The sequence below is a fragment of the Dama dama genome, chromosome 24, assembly GCF_033118175.1.
Source record: "Dama dama isolate Ldn47 chromosome 24, ASM3311817v1, whole genome shotgun sequence".
In the NCBI taxonomy this organism is placed as follows: domain Eukaryota; kingdom Metazoa; phylum Chordata; class Mammalia; order Artiodactyla; family Cervidae; genus Dama; species Dama dama.
The window spans coordinates 47,896,445-47,915,559 of NC_083704.1; the positions used below are offsets into that span (position 1 = coordinate 47,896,445).

General features: G+C 40.0%; 1 protein-coding gene and 1 non-coding gene across 3 annotated transcripts in view; both read left to right on the top strand.

Annotated features, from left to right (window-relative positions):
- Positions 1-1,757: 1,757 nt before the first annotated feature.
- Positions 1,758-19,115, top strand: part of DENND6A (DENN domain containing 6A) — a 48,376-nt gene continuing 31,018 nt past the window's right edge. The window contains exons 1-3 of one of the 2 annotated variants that reach the window (XM_061128312.1): positions 1,758-1,996; positions 17,557-17,595; positions 17,692-17,734. In XM_061128312.1, coding sequence (XP_060984295.1) covers positions 1,760-1,996; positions 17,557-17,595; positions 17,692-17,734 — 319 coding nt within the window. In that variant the 5' untranslated portion in view covers positions 1,758-1,759. The remainder of the gene's footprint in view (positions 1,997-17,556; positions 17,596-17,691; positions 17,735-19,115) is intronic. The other variant, XM_061128313.1, reaches the window with a different exon arrangement.
- On the top strand, positions 4,681-4,811 carry LOC133046329 (small nucleolar RNA SNORA18). Its single transcript, XR_009690467.1, has one exon. It is a non-coding gene; the product is annotated as a small nucleolar RNA SNORA18 (small nucleolar RNA).

The following is a 19,115-nucleotide window of genomic DNA, read 5'->3' on the forward strand; positions in this document are numbered from 1 at the left end:
AATGGTAAACAACCTGCCTGCCCATGCAGGAAATGTGGGTTTGATCTCTGGGTCGGGAAGATCCCCTGGAGGAGGGAATGGAAACGGAAACCCACTGCAGGATCCTTGCCTGGAGAATCCCACAGACAGAGAAGCCTGGCGGTCTGCAGTCCATAGGTTCGCGAAGAGTTGGCCATGACGGAAGCGAGTTAGCACACATGCATCTTTTTGGCTGTTAGGAGAATCAGATAAAATAATCTGTGTAGAGACTTCCCTGGTGGCCCAGGGGTTGGGAGTCCACCTGCCAATGCAGGGGACACGGGCTCAATTCCTGGTCCAGGAAGATCCCACATGCCTCTGGACGACTAAGCTCTAGAGCCCCCACGCTGCAGCTACTGAAGCCGGAGCCTACCGTCCACGCGCCGCAAGAGAAGCCACCGTAATGAGAACGCCCACGCACCTCAAAGAAGACCCAACGCAGCCAAAAAAATAACTATTGTTTTAAAAATTAAACACAATGGAAAAATGCAGAAATGGTCACAAATAAGGAAGAAGAAGAATCCGCCTTGTAAAGCAGGGGACACTGGAATTAAGATCTCACATGCTTCATGCCCAGGGCAACTGAGTCCAAGTGCTCTGGAGGCCCTGCACCACAGCAAGAGCCCGAGTGCCACAACTAAGATCAATACAGCCACATAAATATTTTTTTTTTAAAGATAAAGTGTGTAAAAGCATGAATACTGTGCTGTTTTTGAAAAAACACGTTTATTGTGAGTTATTATCCATTGTCTTTTACTCATTTTCCTACTGGAGCATTACTGCGTGTTTCTTACTTACTTCCATTCTCCTACTATGAATCCCAGTCAGTAGTAGTACCAGGGTGGATCCATAATCAGTCAACAGACCAAGTGCCTCCTGCTTACCCAGTCCAAAGCTGATCTCCAAGAATACTAAGCTTCAGGAGACTAGACTCTTGCTGGGAGACAGTAATCCAGAGGTTGTCGTAGAGGTGCTCCAGAAAGGTGCGGAGATGAGTGAGTGTTGAGTGAGTCACAGGAAACCAGGCCGAGAAAGATGGGAGGGGACTTTGTGGAGAGGACACTGCTGAATGAACACACAGCAAATTGCCTGTGTGCATTGCAAACCTGCATCAGAGTTTTAATACTTGCTTGACTAGTCAGGTAACCTCTCAGAACCTCAGTTTATCTAAAAAGATGTAACATATCTATGTGTATACATCTATGTATACGTACACATACATATGTATATGTACACATACATATCTACGTATACATATCTAGTATATGTCTACCCACTAGATTCAATGAAGTAATATTTGTAACTACTTCCTTGGCCCTTCATCTGTCACAGAGTAAGTGTTCAATAAATGTTAGCCACTGTTACCACTATGTTCTAACAATTTTGTAATACCTTATAATTACGAACGGTGCCATTCCAAGAATAACTGTTTCCCTAGTCGTTGGACTGCGAAGAAAGGTTTCAGGATACACTGGTTCAGGCTTGACGAGCTTTAAAGCAAGGAGGCTAGAGCGGGCTTGACAGTTCCAGTCAAGTGCCTGCGCGACGTCGCCAAGTTCGGGGGGCGGGACCAGACGACGCGCGCAGAGCCGGACTCCCAGGGTCACGTGTGCCGCGGCCCCTCCCCGGCCGGGCCCGTCCCCCGCGGCTGCGACAGCTGCCGCTGCGCCTGCGCGGAGCCCAGCGCGCTCTGCGGCGCGGTCCTCTGAGGAGGCGGCGCGAACGGCCGGGGGCGCGGCGGATGGCTCTGCGGGGCCTGGCAGGCTCGGGGCCCGGCTCCCGAGGGCCGTTGGACGAGGCGGTGGCGGCGGACAAGGAGCGCGAGGCGCCGGCAGCGGTGGCGGCGGGAGCCACGCCAGAGGACGATGAAGAGGACGAGGGCCGCGGCCGGGGCCTGCTGCGCTGGGACGGCTTCTCAGCCTGGCTGCACTGCGTGTGTGTGGTGGGCTTCGACCTGGAGCTGGGCCAAGCCGTGGAGGTGAGGCCCGGCCCCACCTTGTCCTCGCGCCGGGGCGGCTCCGGCAGAGCGTGTGACCCGCCGGCCGGCCTGGACCCCGGCCGCTGCGCATCCGGGCGTGGCCGGCAGCCCCTCCGCTGTCAGCCGGGCTGCGGTCCAGAGGCAGTTCCCGTGGGAGGCTCGTGGGCTGTGGCTAAGGGTGAAAAGTTCTCTGTAGGCCCCTCCTAAATACTTGCTGATGGTCGTATTTTCATTTTCTTTTAACCCGGTGTCACAGGAGTAACTAGAATGGTTAGCGGCTCCCGGAGAAGACCGCAGGCAGGATGTTTGGGACTTTTTCAAGAAGCCAACAGTGTCCCTGACATATGGTGAACTATAATAGAATAGCCAAACCTCAAACAACCAACTTTTTTTTTTTTTTTTTTTAGACTCAGATTGTTTTGGTCATTTGCAGCGACTCTTAGAGCATTCCACTCAGCCTGAGCCATAATGCTTATCTCAGCAGAGGTTTTCGCCTTTTCCTGCCTTTGTTCCTCATTTCTGTTACTTCTTAATGTTGCCTCTGAAACGGCCTGAAAGCTACCATCAAGACGAACAGAAGGAAAATCGTTCGTTTGTGAATTTGTCGAGTTTTCCATCTTTCTTGCGCCTTGTTAAAAGGCATTATAATCTTAACTACTCTTGACATTATTTAGGGCCCCTTGTGTAGCATAAGGGATTCCTTGTCTTTGTGCATCCAAGAAAAGAACCACCGATGCTTAGAAGATGTCTCTGTTTGGGTGGCAATGACAGATTTTAATGAATCATCTCATTCTGACTTCAGTGGCATGTGTTGTCTATGAAAATTGTCCCGGGATGTATTTCTTAATGTGGAGTGTGTAGTCAGCCTGTCTTGTCTGTATTTTATGCAGCTTGGTACACATTGTGTGCTTGTGTTTAGTTGCTCAGCTGTGTCTCACTCTGCCAACCTTTAGACTATAGCTTGCCAGGCTCCTCTGGCCATAGGGTTTTTTACCCAAGAATACTGGAGTGGTTGCCATTTCCATCTGCAGGGGAATCTCCTGACTCAGGGCTCGAGCCCACGTCTCCTGTGTCTCCTGCGTTGGAGGCAGATTCTTCACCCGCTCAGCCATTGTAAGATCTAGGTATTATCTTGGTTTCTGGGCATACATGAAGAATATACTCTAGCCTATATTTGTAGATGAAGACTACAATTTAGAAGAGAATCAAGAATCAATCACACTAGAGGATAGGGCTAAATGCAGTGCTTGGCACATGACACACTTCAATAAAAAACTGATAGTACCAAAAAAAAAAACTGATAGTACATAAACAGCACTTTAGGATGAAAACAACAGTTCCCAAGGCTATAAAGAAGAGATTTATAAATCATCTATCATTTACATTGACATATTAACCTGAAGCTATATATATAGTAGAATACAATTTCGTTAGAAAACATGCTGTAGTAGATTACATTTTTAAATAGTTAAAAGAGATCTATTTAGACTCACCATTTGGGCATTCTTTATAACACTTCTGTATTTTTTCTGACCAAATAAACAATACTTAGCAAGTATTGAGGTACTCAAAAAATGTGAATCACTGAGACTGTTGAGACTATTTTGAATTTCATTTCCTATTTCCTTACCCTGAATGGTGGTTCAGAGGGTAAAGCATCTGCCTGCAATGCGGGAGACCCAGGTTTGATCCCTGAGTCAGGAAGATCCCCTGGAGGAGGAAATGGCAACCCACTCCAGTACTCCTGCCTGGAAAATCCCATGAACGGAGAAGCCTGGTGCAGGCTACAGTCCATGGGTCGCAAAGAGTTGGACACGACTGAGCAACTTCACTTTCACTTTTCCCATTTCTTTAGGTCTGTGGTCTTCATTTATTTTTTTCTGAAGATCCAAGATGCAAATAAGTCACAAACTTCATGAGCTCTCACCATTAGGAAAATACTAATACAAAATCTTGTATATGCTTCTACTAACTGTCTGGGGAGCCTTTATGGACCTCCTGATCCTTTGCCCTCAGATTAAGAATCACTGATTTTAGAAAGTGTAGGGTGAGGGTGGGGAAGTTTCCCTAATAAAGGATTCCAAGAAAAATACATTAAGAGGCAACACAATTTAATTTTGTTTTCTTTTCCTGAAAAGTGTAGAATATTGCCACTTTTAAAATGAAGAAAAGTATAAATTAACACTATAACAAAATAGTTGAAATATATATTTCACTTTTGTATTATGGCCATGCATGCATGCTAAATTGCTTCAGTCGGTGTCCAACTCTTTTCAACCGTATGGACTGTTAACTTGCCAGGCTCATCTGGCTGGGATTCTCCAGGCATGAATACTGGAGTAAATTTCAGTGCCCTCCTCCAGGGGATCTTCCCGACCCAGGGATCGAACCTGTGTCTCTTAATGCCTCCTGCATTGGCAGGCAGGTTCTTTACTACTAGCGCCACTTGGGAAGCCCCATTACCACCATATCAAGGCCAAAAATGGACAGGAGGGGTGGCTGTAATGGGGCAAAAAAGGTAAGTATAGAATTGTGTTGGGTAGATGGATTAATAGCTCCAGCCCTACTTCCTATAATGTACAACTATAGGGATTCAGAAGGGAAGTTAATTGAAAAATAGCTTAAAAACTAAGTTTGGACAGTATATCCTCCACTTCAGTCCTATTATCAAAAATGCAGTTACTGTTGAGGTCTATCCCGATGGGGCTTTTTCTATAAACCTACGTCGTTGGAAACGCCTCATAGAGTAACTATGTAGTTTCCTTTACTCATAGAACTACCTGTTAGATCTGTGGGAAAGAACTACAAGACATAGCTGCCAATTAAACTATGAAAAACCTAACAATTTTTTTTTATCTTAGGTATTGGCATATTCTAGGGTGTGATAACTTAGGAATTAATATGATTTGAACTTGATAAGCTTTTAGAGAACTAGATATCCCATCTCCTGACCCTAAACAGGATCCTATAGTGAACTGCTTGAGGAAATTGGATCTTAAAGATTACAGGTGGCAAACTTTGAAGTGCACTCCACTGAAGATCAGAGAGGCCCAACTAAAACAGCTGTGGCATCACAGCTGTGGATTGAGCAGAACTTTTTGTAGGGCTGCCTTGAAGATGACAACTTTGGAGGAACTCTGGTGACTGGCAGTGGAAAGAATCAGGACGTGTGAAAATCCTTAAAAATTTATTGACTTAAATAACTTTGCCTATGTTATGAATAAAAAGAAACCTTTGTGCAGGGGAAAAAAAAAAAAATGCAGTTACTGAGTCTTAAGCTTGAGAGAGACTTAACAAGTCTGTTCTGCCATGACAGAAATTACGATTTGCAAATTTTAAACAAATACATAAACAATGCCACTTAAGCTTAAATCCCTGCTTAAGTAGAATATTGATCAAGAACTTAGATTCTAAAGCTGGACTACCTAGGCCTGAATCTGTGTGACTTAGGGCATGTTACTTAGCTTTCCTGAGCCTTACACTCCTCTGTGACAGGTTAACAGTGCCTATATCATGGCATTGTTGTGAGGGTTAAATAACTTAATGTTGATGAAGCATTTGGAATAGTACCTTGGATTCAATATGATCTATGTAAGTCTTTGTTTGGAAAGCACTGAAAATCTCTTTTTCAATGAAGAAAAGCCCTACGTTTAGCTTTGTGGAGATGAGGCCTTTAAACCTTAGTTTTCTCACCAGAAAAATGAAGTTGAAGTACTAGAATCGGTTTTGTTTTGTTTTAAATTGGGGAACTTTCTCTGTGTAAAAGAAAAAAATCAGATATACCTTAGTGGCTAATCTGGTTGAAATGGGGCCTGTGTGTATATATTCGGTTTTGGACAACAGAAACTAAGCTATAGCTTAGGGGAAAAAAAAGGCACACTTGCTAAGGCCACAGAGGTACTTCAAGTAGTCCAAGGTACAAACCTAAAGGGACTTAGAGAAAATGGCTAAAATCCAAAACCAGGAGAGCCTCCTCTTTATGCTCTTGTTTTATGGATTTTGTTCACGCTTTATGCTCCATTGCAAACTGACTTCTCTGCTTCTGTGATCTTTATGGCTAAGTTGCCCTTTTCAGCCACTTCAATGAAGAGAGTAAATGTCATTCCCATTCCAAATACCAGCGGAAGATACTCAGGCCTGGTTTGGGGCAGATTCTCACCATGCTACAATCAGCTGAAGACCTGAGTTGTTAGAGTAGTGGTCTGTGTTGCATAAAATGTTCCCTGGCAACCCTGACCTAGAAAGGAACAGTGAAGGGGCTCTTTTGAGCTGGGAAGAGACTGCAAAAGGTGTTGACTACAGGAGGTGTGCTCAGCTTCTTTCTCTTCCCCAGAGGTGGCCCTAGCATCATCACTGTGACACCATGGGTCCTGTGAAACAAGGTTTGAAATCTTCTTGGTTTTATATGCTCTATGTCACTTCCAGCTCTGTGAAATTACCTGATTATATGGTAAAGCCTTCACTATCTGAATTTAGAATTGCCTCATTTATTCCATGGTTGGTTTTTTTTTTTTCCTGATTGAGTAATAATATGCTCGTTGTTGAAAATCTGACAAGAAAGGAAATTATAAATACTAGAAAGCATCACTCATAACTATACTAAGAGATTGATATTTGGCATTTTTGTTAATGCTTTTTTTTTCTTTACATAATTTTGTATCTGTCAAGGACAAATTTGAATATTAAGAGCAGCAATCCTCTCAAATTTAAGTATAGAGAAATTGATTGTAAGGAGTCTTTTGGAACCCAGTTGCAGGAAGCAGGGTTGAGCCTCATGGGATTTGGAAAGCCTCAGGCTTTTGCTTTTGTCTCTGAGGAGCTGTGTGGTCTTCTGTCTCTGCTTTTCTTTGCCTGTCTGTTCCATTCTTTGTGCTGAGGCTGGTTTCCTCTGCTAGGGTCTCAATTTCTGCTCCCCCATTTCACCTGACTTTGGGTTACCTTCATACTGATTTTAGCCAAGCTTCTACTTTTGTATTCTGGAACCAGGCAGAAGCTCAGTTCAAATACTAGAGTATCTGATTGGTTCAGCGTGGGTCAGGTGCTCCCTTTTGTTTAGTCAGCTGTGGTAAGGAGACAGGTTTCAGTAGTGGCCACTGAGGTTCTCCCCAGCAAAGGGAAGGGACACTTGAAAGCATGGTCTGGGCAGCAGTCTCCCAAACAGGTCTGCTTAAAGAGTCTGCCTTTATTGATAAGGATTCTAGTAAACAATTTGCCATACATTAAAGATTCTTCATAAATATAATTTTATGGACCACCACTTATTTAACCATTTTCCCTAATTTAGATATTTAGTAATTTCTTTTTTTCTTCACATTGTGAAGAGTTGTTTGCCACCTGTACACTCTTCCTTAGAGATAGTCTTCATTTTGGGGAGCCTTTAAATCCCTGGGTTAGGAAGATCCTCTTGAGAAGGGAACGGCAACCCATTCCAGTATTCTTGTCTGGAAAATCCCATGGACAGAGGAGCCTCGTGGGCTGTAGTTCATGGGGTCACAAAGAGTCGGACACGACTGAGCAACTGAGCCCACATACACACTCACATGCAAATCATGTGAACTCACAGAACATCATAGGAGGTCACCTCTTGAACCCTTCCAGCCTGCGATTTTATAAGAGTTGAGAAATCATTGGTGGCTTTCCCCCTCTTGAAGGCCATGACCTATCAACTTGTTGGACAGAATTTCAATCTAGTGCAGAGAGCACAAGCTTGGGGTATTGAACATATGCTAACAGATATTTGGCCAATTTCTTCAGTTCTCTGAGTCTCATTTTCCCCAACTATAAAATGGGAATATAATATCCTGCAAATGTTATCGGAGGTACTAAGTGAGATTAAAAGCACGTAAAAATTAATGTCTGTCATTTAATGCACGCCCAGTATGTTAGCTGATTTTTATAATTAGCATCCTCACACATTCAATAACTAGTGTGGGACTATCTTGGCTATTCTGTCACTCCTATTGTTTTGCCTTAAATTTATTTAAAAAATACACAGTTTTGGATGTGAATCATCCAAGTTAACCTTGTGTAAGTCACAAGTATTTAAAGCACTTTCTGGGAGTCAAGTTTTGTAGGTTTCACTTTGCTGATTATCTATGACATAACCTATTTATGTACATATAGTTTGTATTTCACCTCTTTGATGAAGAGAATTTCAAGTCAGTTAAATTATAAAAAGCAGGACAGTTTATAATCATTTGATTGTTGATCCTCCCCCAACCTTTTTTTTTTCCCTAACAAATTGAAGATAAAGCTCTGCTCTTGGGTAAACTTAGGCCGATTTTAAAAGAACATTTAGCAGAACTGACTCGCCTTTCTTTCCCTTCTGTTTTTTTTTTTTTTTTTTTTTTGAGTCACCGCTTATGTATTCTTATCCCCTAGCAAGGTAGAACCTAGAGTAGCCATCACAGTTTTCTGTATCTTAGGAAAGTTTCTGTTGATTTTCTGAGAAGGATAAAGGCAGTTATGTGCAAGGTTTTCTTTGTTTCTTTCTCTCTTCTGGTGACTTACAGCCTCAGTGTTTGATCCTCAGCATGTTCACTGTTTTAATCGAAATGAGTGTGTGTAATTGCATGTTATACTGTCCCATTGAGCCATCTATTCAGATATTTATTGGACACCTGCCATATCCAAACATTGGTATGTTCTGGAGATAAAGCCTTGATCATCTCTTCCTTCATTGAGATTACAGTCTAGCATGGAAGGTAGGCCATGCCACAGTGAATGTTAGGATAGGATTTGCAGGGTATTAATAATGGCCTTTAGCTTCCCTGGTGGCTCAGTCAATGAAGAATATTTGGACTCTGTGGGAGAAGGCGAGGGTGGGATGTTTCGAGAGAACAGCATCGAAACATGTATATTATCTAGGGTGAAACAGATCACCAGCCCAGGCTGGATGCATGAGACAAGTGCTCTGGCCTGGTGCACTGGGAAGACCCAGAGGGATCGGGTAGAGAGGGAGGTGGGAGGGGGGATCGGGATGGGGAATACATGTAAATCCATGGCTGATTCATGTCAATGTATGACAAAAACCACTACAATATCATAAAGTAATTAGCCTCCAACTAATAAAAATAAATGGAGAAAAAAAAAAAAAGAAAAAAAAAAATGCATGCAGTGTAGGAGACCTGGATTCCATCTCTGGGTCAGAAAGATGCCCTGGAGAAGGAAATTGCCTTCTTTCCTGGGAAATCCCATGGACACAAGCTGTAGTCCACAGCGTTGCCAGAGTCAAACACAACTAAACCACCACCACCAATAATCACCTTTAAATTTCGTTGTGTAATAGTAGCACTTCATGGTAACTTGATGTAGCTCTATTATTTGAGATTTAAAACCTTAGTGACCTCTTGAGCTTCTTAGGCTTCCAGATTCTACAAAGGCTTCTTTGGTGGTAGTAATCTCCAATTCCTACCCTGGTAGCTTGGATGGTAAAGAGTCTGCCTGCAATGCGGGAGACCCGGGTTCGATCCCTGGGTCAGGACGATCCCCTGGAGAAGGAAATGGCAATCCACTCCAGTATTCTTGTCTGGAAAATTCCATGGATTAAGGAGACTGGTGGACTACAGTCGGACATGACTAAGTGACTAACATTTTCACTTTCGCTTTCATTTTTCAATCTCTGATTCAGTTATTAAATTATATAATCTGGAAATAATTTGGGAAGTTCTACTGTCAAGTTAGTTCTTTCACCAGTACTTTATGTTTTATACTTACTATGATGAATGATGTGAAATATGGAAAACTGTATCTAAACTTTACTCTTTAAAAAACTTTTTTTATAATTGGAAGAAAATTGCTTTACTCTCTTGTGTTGGTTTCTGCCATACAACAATACAACAACACAAATCAGTCATAGTTATATATATATATAAAATATATCTATATATATTCCTTCTCTCTTGGGCCTCCCTTCCCTCCTCCCATAACAACTTCCCACTAACTACCTATTTTACACACTATAAATTTTACTCTTTTTTTTGAGAGAAGTACTTTACTGTCCATTCCGTGTTCAAACTGATCCGGTTTTCTAGTAGCATAATTTACATTAGATCTTCAGCAAGCAGAAACTTTAGACTTGAGGATACTATGATTTCTGGCCATTTTTTCCACTTTTTAAAATCAGTAAACATTTTCATTGAAGTGTAACATACATATAGAAAAGTGTACAAATCCTAAGTCTATATTTTGGTGAATTTTCATAAAGTGAATGTGCCATATCACTACAGTAGAGATCAAGAAGCAATATTATTACTGCCCTCAAATTTCCTTTAGGTCCACTTTCAGTCACAACCCATTTCCCTTTCCCTCCTGCCCCTGGCAACCACTATCTGCTTTGCCTCTGTGGATTCTCTTTTTCTGTATGTTTCATATGAATGGAATCATAGAACACGTGGCCTTTTGTGTCTGGCTTCTTTCGCTTAGTATGTATTCAGGGTTCATTCTTGTTGTAGAATGTACTGGTACTTCGTTCCTTTATATGGTTGAGTTTTATACCATTATTTGGATACATCACATTTTATTTATTCATTTAATGAAAATTTTAAAAAAAATTTAAAAAAATTTAGATTGTTTCCACTTTTTGGCTATAATGAATAATGCTGCTATAAACATTCATATACAGGTTTTTGTGTGAATGTATGTTTTCACTTCTCTTGAACCTATACACCTACAAATAAAACTGCTGAGACATATGGTAACTCCATGTTTAATGTTATGAGAAACCATTAAATGGTTTCCCAATATGACTTCATTTTTTTCTGTTTTCATCAATAATGTATGAGGGTTCTAATTTCTCCATATCCTTGCTACCACTTTGTCTGTCCTTTCGATTACAGCCATTGTAGAAGTGTGAGTTGGTGTCTTACTGTAATGTTATTTGTACTTCCCTAATGAGTAATGACATCGAGTGTTTTTTCATGCACTTATTGGCCTTTTGTATATCTTTTTTGAAGAAATGTCTACTCAAATCCTTTGCCCATTTAAAAATTGGGTTATTTGACTTTTTATTGTTGAAATGTAAGAACTCTTTATGGATCCTGGAGTCTTGTAGCCATAAATCCTTGTCAGATTTATGATTTGCATCCATCCACCCATCCATCTGTCTCTCCATCTTATCTATGAGTATGGACTCAAGGATACTTATTTTATTATTTGGGTTACTACTGTTGTTTACGTTTTTGGTCAAATTTTTCCAGTTTTGGGCATTGGTAGCTTTTTTTTTTTTCTTCTTTCAGATTGGTTTCTGTGTCCAGAAAAGCACGCCTCCCTCTTTTTAAACACTTCTTCCCTTTCTGGCACCACAAGATGCTCTAGGCTCATCTTCTATTTTTCCTGCCCTAGCCCTGTTATCAGCTACCTCTCCAAGGAGCCCTGATTCTTTTTTACTAAAGAATGATACTTAGCAATTGACATTTGGGTTTTGGGTGTACTTATTGCTACTGGGTGTCATTGCTTTATTTTTCATATTTAAAAGGCTCTTAAAAGAGATATCATATTGTGTTTACTACATCCTAAAATATTTTTCAGCCAGTTAAAACAATTACATAAGATAATACCAGTTGCAAAATGTAGACTTGTTTTTTTGCCTATAAACAGTTTCCATTTGCAATACACTTTATTGTTTGTTCATTGAAGACATAATTCTCATTGTGTTTCGAATTCATGCTCTCCTTAAGGTCATGATGATGTCTATATACAAGTTGATGTTTCTGTAAGAGATCAAGGCAGGTGTGTCTGGGGAAATGCAGCCTCTTCCAGGTCTGGAATACCAGTCAAGGTCATGCAGTAGAGCCAAACATGTAGTCACTCACATACGTCAGGTTGACACCCATTTGCACACAACTTGGGTGCATGGCAGGAATGAATTTTTTCCATGTCCAAGTGATACTGGCGGTAAGTTAGCTGGTATTCCTAATTTTCCTCCTCCTGGGACCATGATTATTTTCATACTGAGGTGGGAATGGTAGGTATGTAAGGGCAAGTATCAGAGAGACGTACCTTTGAATACACCCATTTAAAACATTTTGTAATACTCTTTTCCAGCAGATATATTAATATTTTTCTTAGGCATATTTTTTTTCTGTCATATCATGATGTGAAATATGTGATCATATTTTGTTGCTATTCAGTTGCTCAGTCGTGTCCAATTCTTTGTGACCCCATGGACTGCAGCATGCCAGGCTTCTCTGTCCCTCACTGTCTCCCAGAGTTTGCTCAAATCATGTTCATGGAGTCAGTGATGCCATCCAACCATCTCATCCTCTGTCACCTGCTTGTCTTCTTGCCCTCAACCTTTCCCAGCATCAGAGTGCTACGAGTTGGCTCTTTGCATCAGGTGATCCAAGTATTGGAACTTCAACTTCAGCATTAGTCCTCCCAATGAATTCTCAGGGTTGATTTCCTTTAGGATTGACTGGTTTGATCTCCTTGCAGTCCAAGGGCTCTCAAGAGTATTCTCCAACACCACAGTTGAAAAGCATCAATTCTTTGGTGCTCAGCCTTCTTCGTGGTCCAATTCTCACATCCATACATGACTACTGAAAAAATCATAGCTTTGACTAGAGATGGACCTTTGTCAGCAAAGTGATGTCTCTGCTTTTTAATACACTGTGTAGATTTGCCATAACTTTTCTCCCAAAAATAAGCATCTTTTAATTTCATGGCTGCAGTCACTGTTCACAGTGATTTTGGAGCCCAAGAACATAAAGTCTGTCACTGTTTCCATTGTTTCCACATCTGTTTGTTGTGGAGTGATGGGACTAGATGCCATGATCTTACTTTTTTGAATGTTGAGTTTTAGGCCAGCTTTTTCACTCTCCTCTTTCACCTTCATCAAGAGGCTCCTCAGTTCCTCTTTGCTTTCTGCCATAAAGGTGGTGTCATCTGCATATCTGAGGTTATTGATATTTCTCCTGGCAATCTTGATTCCAGATTGAGCTTCATCCAGCCTGTTACCATATTTAGGCCTTAATAATTATATCAAATAAAACTCAATTTTCTCTCGGGTTATTAACTGACCACACCTCTCTCCCCTTTTTGTTGTAACATGGGAGATCTTAACATAGGTAACAAAACCAGACTGACATTTAGTTGATTCTCTCTGTCTCCCTTTGATGCCTCCTAGGAATACCAGTGGCTGGGGGGACAGAGATGCCTTTACTTGAGCTATGGAGTGAGAAAACTTCAAGTGAGAGGCATCTCCATGTCCTGGAGCCAAGCTACAGTTGGTTAATTCTCATATAGGTATCAGGAGCTAACTGACCAAGCTAATAGTCATTGCCCAAACACATATTTTCCTGGAGGAGGGCATGGCAACCCACTCTAGTATTCTTGCCTAGAGAATCCCCATGGACAGAGGAGCCTGGTGGGCTATAGTCCATGGGGTCACAAAGAGTCAGACACAACTGAGGGACAAAGCACAAATTTATATTTAAGCTTTTTAAAAAAAAACAAAACGGAGTATGTATGTAGAAAATAATTCTAGTAACAGCGGCAGTTTGTGCACTTCTAAATACTTGGTGGTGGTTACTTTTCTTTCTTTTGTTTTTTAAAATAGGGAGTTGAGATTTTTAAAGTTAAGTATGAATTTTTCTGATCTTAAGTACAATGTGGCCATTTCAGTAGCTATAGCACATAAATATGCATTGTTTCTTCTAGAATATCATATTTGTTCCAAAATAAGACACTGATTAGTTCTAACAGAATACATTAAAATGAAATTCTAAATACTATTTGACAGTCTAGTACAATCCGAGTTTTTAAAAGGTGGACTTTTTATTTATTTATTTATATTTTGCCCTAGCTGTGCGGCTTCTGGGATTCTACTTCCCCGACCAGGGGTCGAACCCAGGTTCCCTGAAGTGGAAAGGTGGAGTTCTAAGCACTGGGCCAGCAGGGAATTCCATAAAAGGCAGACTTTGATAGATTATACAGTTTTCATATCTTTTTAAAAAGTTACTTATTAATAAATATATATAGCATATATAAGCCCCTTAAATACATACATACATGTATTATATATATATATATATATATATATATATATATATATATATATATTTAAGGTACTGCTATATGTGGGTACTGTTTATACTGCTATAAAAGATAGCAATATTGTTTTTTATGTTATCATGCTGATATTTAAGAAACCAAAATCCAAAGGAACCATGGTTGATGTCTTCATGTAACACCAAAAAAGCTAACTTTGTGTATTTGCTTTTCAGTTGATGTTTTAATTTGAGGAAATAAAAATTTGAAGGGCATTCACATAAAAGTGATTTTAGAGCCTCAGATGAAGCTGTTACAGACCACTAAACTTGTCAGTATGTTTTAGACCAGCAAACTCTAGTGTAATTTACATGTAATGAGGTTTTCATAAATATGGCTAAATAGATTATAAATTTGCCGTTTCTTCTTTAAAGGTGACAAAGGAAAGTGATCTCAAGGTGAAGCAAGGGAGATCTATGTACACTTAAAGAAGACAACATTTTACTAAATACTGAATTGTCAAATAGAACTAATGTGAGAGTATATCCACTGATTGGAGAAATAGTTCTTTAGTGTCTACTATGCACCAGAAACAGTTCTAGGTGTGAAGAGAGAGTTGAACAAAACAGACCAGTTTCTTACCTTCATGAGTTGTGGAGACAGGTTAAGTCAGGTTGGTCACAACATGGGATACAAAGCAAAACAGAGCAAATGTTGAATTGGTGTCATTCTCTATTCCAGGAATAAAACGGGTCTTTTCATGTAACATACCAGCTGGGTGTTTTCATGTGACATATCAGCTCCGTAGATCCACCCCATACCCCTGAATTGAGAAAGAGTATATGTCACATCCTGGCGGTGGGGGAAGAGGGTTGCGATTGCGTGTTAATGAGTGCCACTGTGGGTGGGATGAGGAGTGGTGGCTTGTGTACTTTGATATCAGACAGACCTAAGTTCAAGGCCTGGCTCTGGCACCTACTAAATGAATAAATTTTAGGAGAGTTATGTAGCTAATGTGTACTTGTCCCCTTTTCTGTAAAGATGAGAAGAATTGACAGAGTTGTTATGAAAATTAGAAACTCTAAAAGATGCTCAGAAAATGCTAATTCTCATCTTTTTATCTTACCTTAGTTTTCTTATATGTAAAATGGTGATACCATTTTACTAGCCTTGTCTATTATTGTGAGAACTAAATAAATGAAATAAATATGTGAAACCACTTTAATATGGTTTATTATGTGCTATCTCTCTCTCCCTCTGTAGTCGCTAAGTCATGTCGAACTCTTGCGACCCCATGGACTGTAGCCTGTCAGGCTCCTCTGTTCATGGGATTCTCCAGGCAAGAATACTGGATTGGATTGCCATTTCCTTCTCCAGGGGATCTTCCCAACCCAGGAATCGAACCCGGGTCTCCTGTATTGCAGGCAGCTTCTTTACCGGCTGAGCTATGAGGGAAGCCCCATTATGTGCTATTACTATATGTTATTTCTGGAAATGTAAGATTTTCAGACTCTTGGGCAACTGGGGAATAGAAGAACTCATGGATTCTTCCAGAACTGAGAAGCCATGAATCCCCACATTAGCAAGCCAGTATTAAAACAGTTCGGCTACATTTTGTGTATTTTTTTTCACCTTTTGATTATCAGCCACTAGCTAACCTGCTCCTCAGAGTAGCCCTCTTTTCTTCACATTCCAGAGAATCTGTACTGGCCCAACTTGGCACTGGTCTTTGGGCAGAATTTTCCTGCCCAGCCACATCTGGGCAGTTGACTGATTGATGTGTAGAGTGGGTGCCCCTAGGTCTGGTGTTTGCTCGTGCTTATTGAGGCTTCATCTTGCTTGCTTTGTGGGGGCTCTGAGGCAGGAGTTTCCCGCAGAAGGTGGCTGTGGTCACTGCAGGCACTAAACGGAGCTGTTTAGGAATGTGTTCTGATTATTAAAAGGGATTGGAGAAGTCGGAATAGGCTTTATGGCAGGAAGGTGGCCTCTGAGATTTCTTAAACTGCAGGTAATTATTTTTTCCTTTTAATTTCAATAAGTAATGATTTGTATTTCTTGGAATCAACTGAAAATTATTTCTTGAAGTAGCTACCAGCTGATAGATCAAGTTCTCTTTAGGTTTTAGGCTACGAAAAAAAGACTTCATAAATTTTGAGTTGCTGGCAATTCAGTTGGTAAATTTTTTTAAACTTTGTATTGAAGTTTAGTTGACTTATAATGCTATGCTAGTTTAAGGTATACAGGAAAGTAAATCAGTTACATGTATACATATATCCACTCATTTTTTTCTCATATAGGCCATTACAGAGTACTGAGTAGAGTTTTCTATGCTGTAGTCCTTACTGAAAGTGAAAGTAAAGTGAAAGGTGCTCAGTCGTGTCTGACTCTCTGTGACCCCATGGACTATACAATCCATGAAATTCTCCAGGCTAGAATACTGGAGTGGGTAGCCTTTCCCTTCTCCAGGGGATCTTCCCAGCCCAGGGATTGAACCCAGGTCAATTGATTGAATGGAGTGAACCCAGGTGTCCTGCATTGCAGGTGGATTCTTTACCAACTAAGCTATCAGGGTAATAATGATCATGTAGATATGAAAAAGATGGAAAAATTTTGTATATATATTTATCAAAAATACTGGAGTGGGTAGCTGTTCCCTTCCCCAGGGGATCTTCCCAACCCAGGTATTGAACCCAGGTCTCTTGCATTGCGGATGGATTCTTTACCATCTCAGCCAGCAGGGAAGCCCATAGTCCTTATTAGTTATCTGTTTTACATGTAGTAGTGTGTATGTATCAGTCCCAGTCTCCCAGTTCATCCCTTCCCCCTGCCATTTCTGGTAAACATATATTTGTTTTCTTTATGACTCTACTTCTGTTTTGTAATTAAGTTCATTTGTACCTTTTTTAGTTTCCACATATAAGCAATGTCATATGATATTTGCCTTTCTGTGTCTGACTTATTTAGTATGATAGTCTTTAGGTCCATCTGTTTTGCTTCAAAGGGCATTATTTTGTTTCTTTTTTGGCTGAGTAATATTCCTTTGTACATACATACCACTTCTTTATCCATTCCTCTTTGATGGACAGTTACATTGCTTCCATGTTCTGGCTATTATGAATAGTACTGCTATGAACATTGGGATGCATGTGTCTTTTCAAATTATGGTTTTCTCTGGGTATATGCCCAGGAGTGGGATTGCTGGGTCATAGGGTATTTCTAATATTTTAAGGACTCTTCATGCTGTTCTGCATAGTGGCTATACCAATTTACATTCCCACTATCAGTGTAGAAGGGTTTCCTTTTCTCCACAGGTAAATTATTCTTGATAACTCAAAATTTCACCCAAGTTTTAGAGATAACTTTGATTTAAAACAATTTTTTTTTTTTTTTGCCAAATGTAAACCCTACTTAATTCGCCCAGCTTCTCCTGTGTTTCATTGTTAAATTTGTGAACTATTTCTTAAAACAATTTGATAATAGCCAACTAGTATTTTAGAAGTACCTCCTAATGTTTATAATATATACTTCACATATTTATCTAGCAAAATTTAACTCTTTTTTTTTTCTTCCAGGTAATCTATCCTCAGCATTCCAAACTTACTGATAAAGAAGTAAGTAAATATATTGCTCTAGGTTGTTTACTGTTGTATTTCTGTTTTTATTGGTGTATATGTGTCAGCATATATAGTTTTTGTTTTCTTTTTCAGAAAACCAATATTTGCTATTTGTCTTTTCCAGATTCAAATTCAGGTAACTATTTTTCATGTGGTGTTTCTGTTGAATTTTATATTGAGAATACTAATTTTATTCTTAATATGTGAAAATTAATTAAAATAGCATAGTAGAATGCAAAGTCATTTTCAGCCTAATGGATTAGTGATTTTGATTCCTAGTTTATGATGTCTAGTCACATCTTACTTATGTTGGTGTTAGTTGTTCAACTTTTAAAGTAACTGTTAACTTGTAATGAGGTAAAATGGCATGGAACAATAAACTGTTCAAATAATGGAGAGCTTGAAAATCAGCAACATTAGTATGTTTGAGGATTTATAGTAAGTAGTTTTCTTTTAGTTCCAAGAACTCTGTAAAAGTAGGGATTTAAAAAATATCAGGGTAAACATGGTTATAAAGCCTGGCCATCAGTTATTTGCATAAGTTTATATGAGTTAGTATATATAAAGCATTTGGAATAGTGCTTGACTATAGAAAGTACTTTGTAAGTGTTTGCTATTTTTAAACTTGGTTTTGCTGGTCTCTTTCAAAACTCTCTCTTTGTGTGACCCTAATTGTTGAAATCTTTCAGGTTGCCTTTTGTGTTTCACTTTCAAAATAGTTTTTCAGGCTTATAGTGACCAGAACACAACTTCTTAGACTGCACAGTTACAATCCTGTGACTCAAAGGCACTTCAGATTCCTTTTCCTTTTGTGGTTACTTCTAATATCCTGTTAATTTAGTTTAGATAATCTAATTTGGGAGACTTGACATTTTAGTTTTTTAAAGCATTTTCTCTTTTCCTTATAAATGCTTCCAGAGTTTTTTCCTATACATTTTGAAATCAGCTTTCATGAAATATGTAAGAAAAAAAAATAATTTAGTAAAAAAAAAAGATGGCTTTGAGAAATTCCTGGAGGACTTTTGTTGTGATCTGGATTATCGGACTCTTTTTGTATGTTTTGCCTGTTAATGAAAGAATGATAGAGGCGTAATAGTTTCTCTCCTTATTTCCTATGACATTTTCCTTACAAAGCGCACACATGTAGTTCTGATTTAGTGAGTGTTGAATTGGACTTCCGAGATTCAGGGTCAGCTGAGTTGTATGGATTACAGGATGAATAGACTTTATGTGATTGGAATCCCAGTGGGTTACCCTGCACACTCTTCTCTTTCAGATCATGGCTGGCTCTCATGGCCCTCTTTCACCTTTCTCAGTTCAGTTCAGTCGCTCGGTCATGTCCGACTCTTTGTGACCCCATGAATCACAGCATGCCAGGCCTCCCTGTCCATCACCAACTCCCAGAGTTTACGCAGACTCATGCCCATCGAGTCGGTGATGCCATCCAGCCCTCTCATCCTCTGTCGTCCCCTTCTCCTCTTGCGCCCAGTCCCTCCCAGCATCAGGATCTTTTCCAA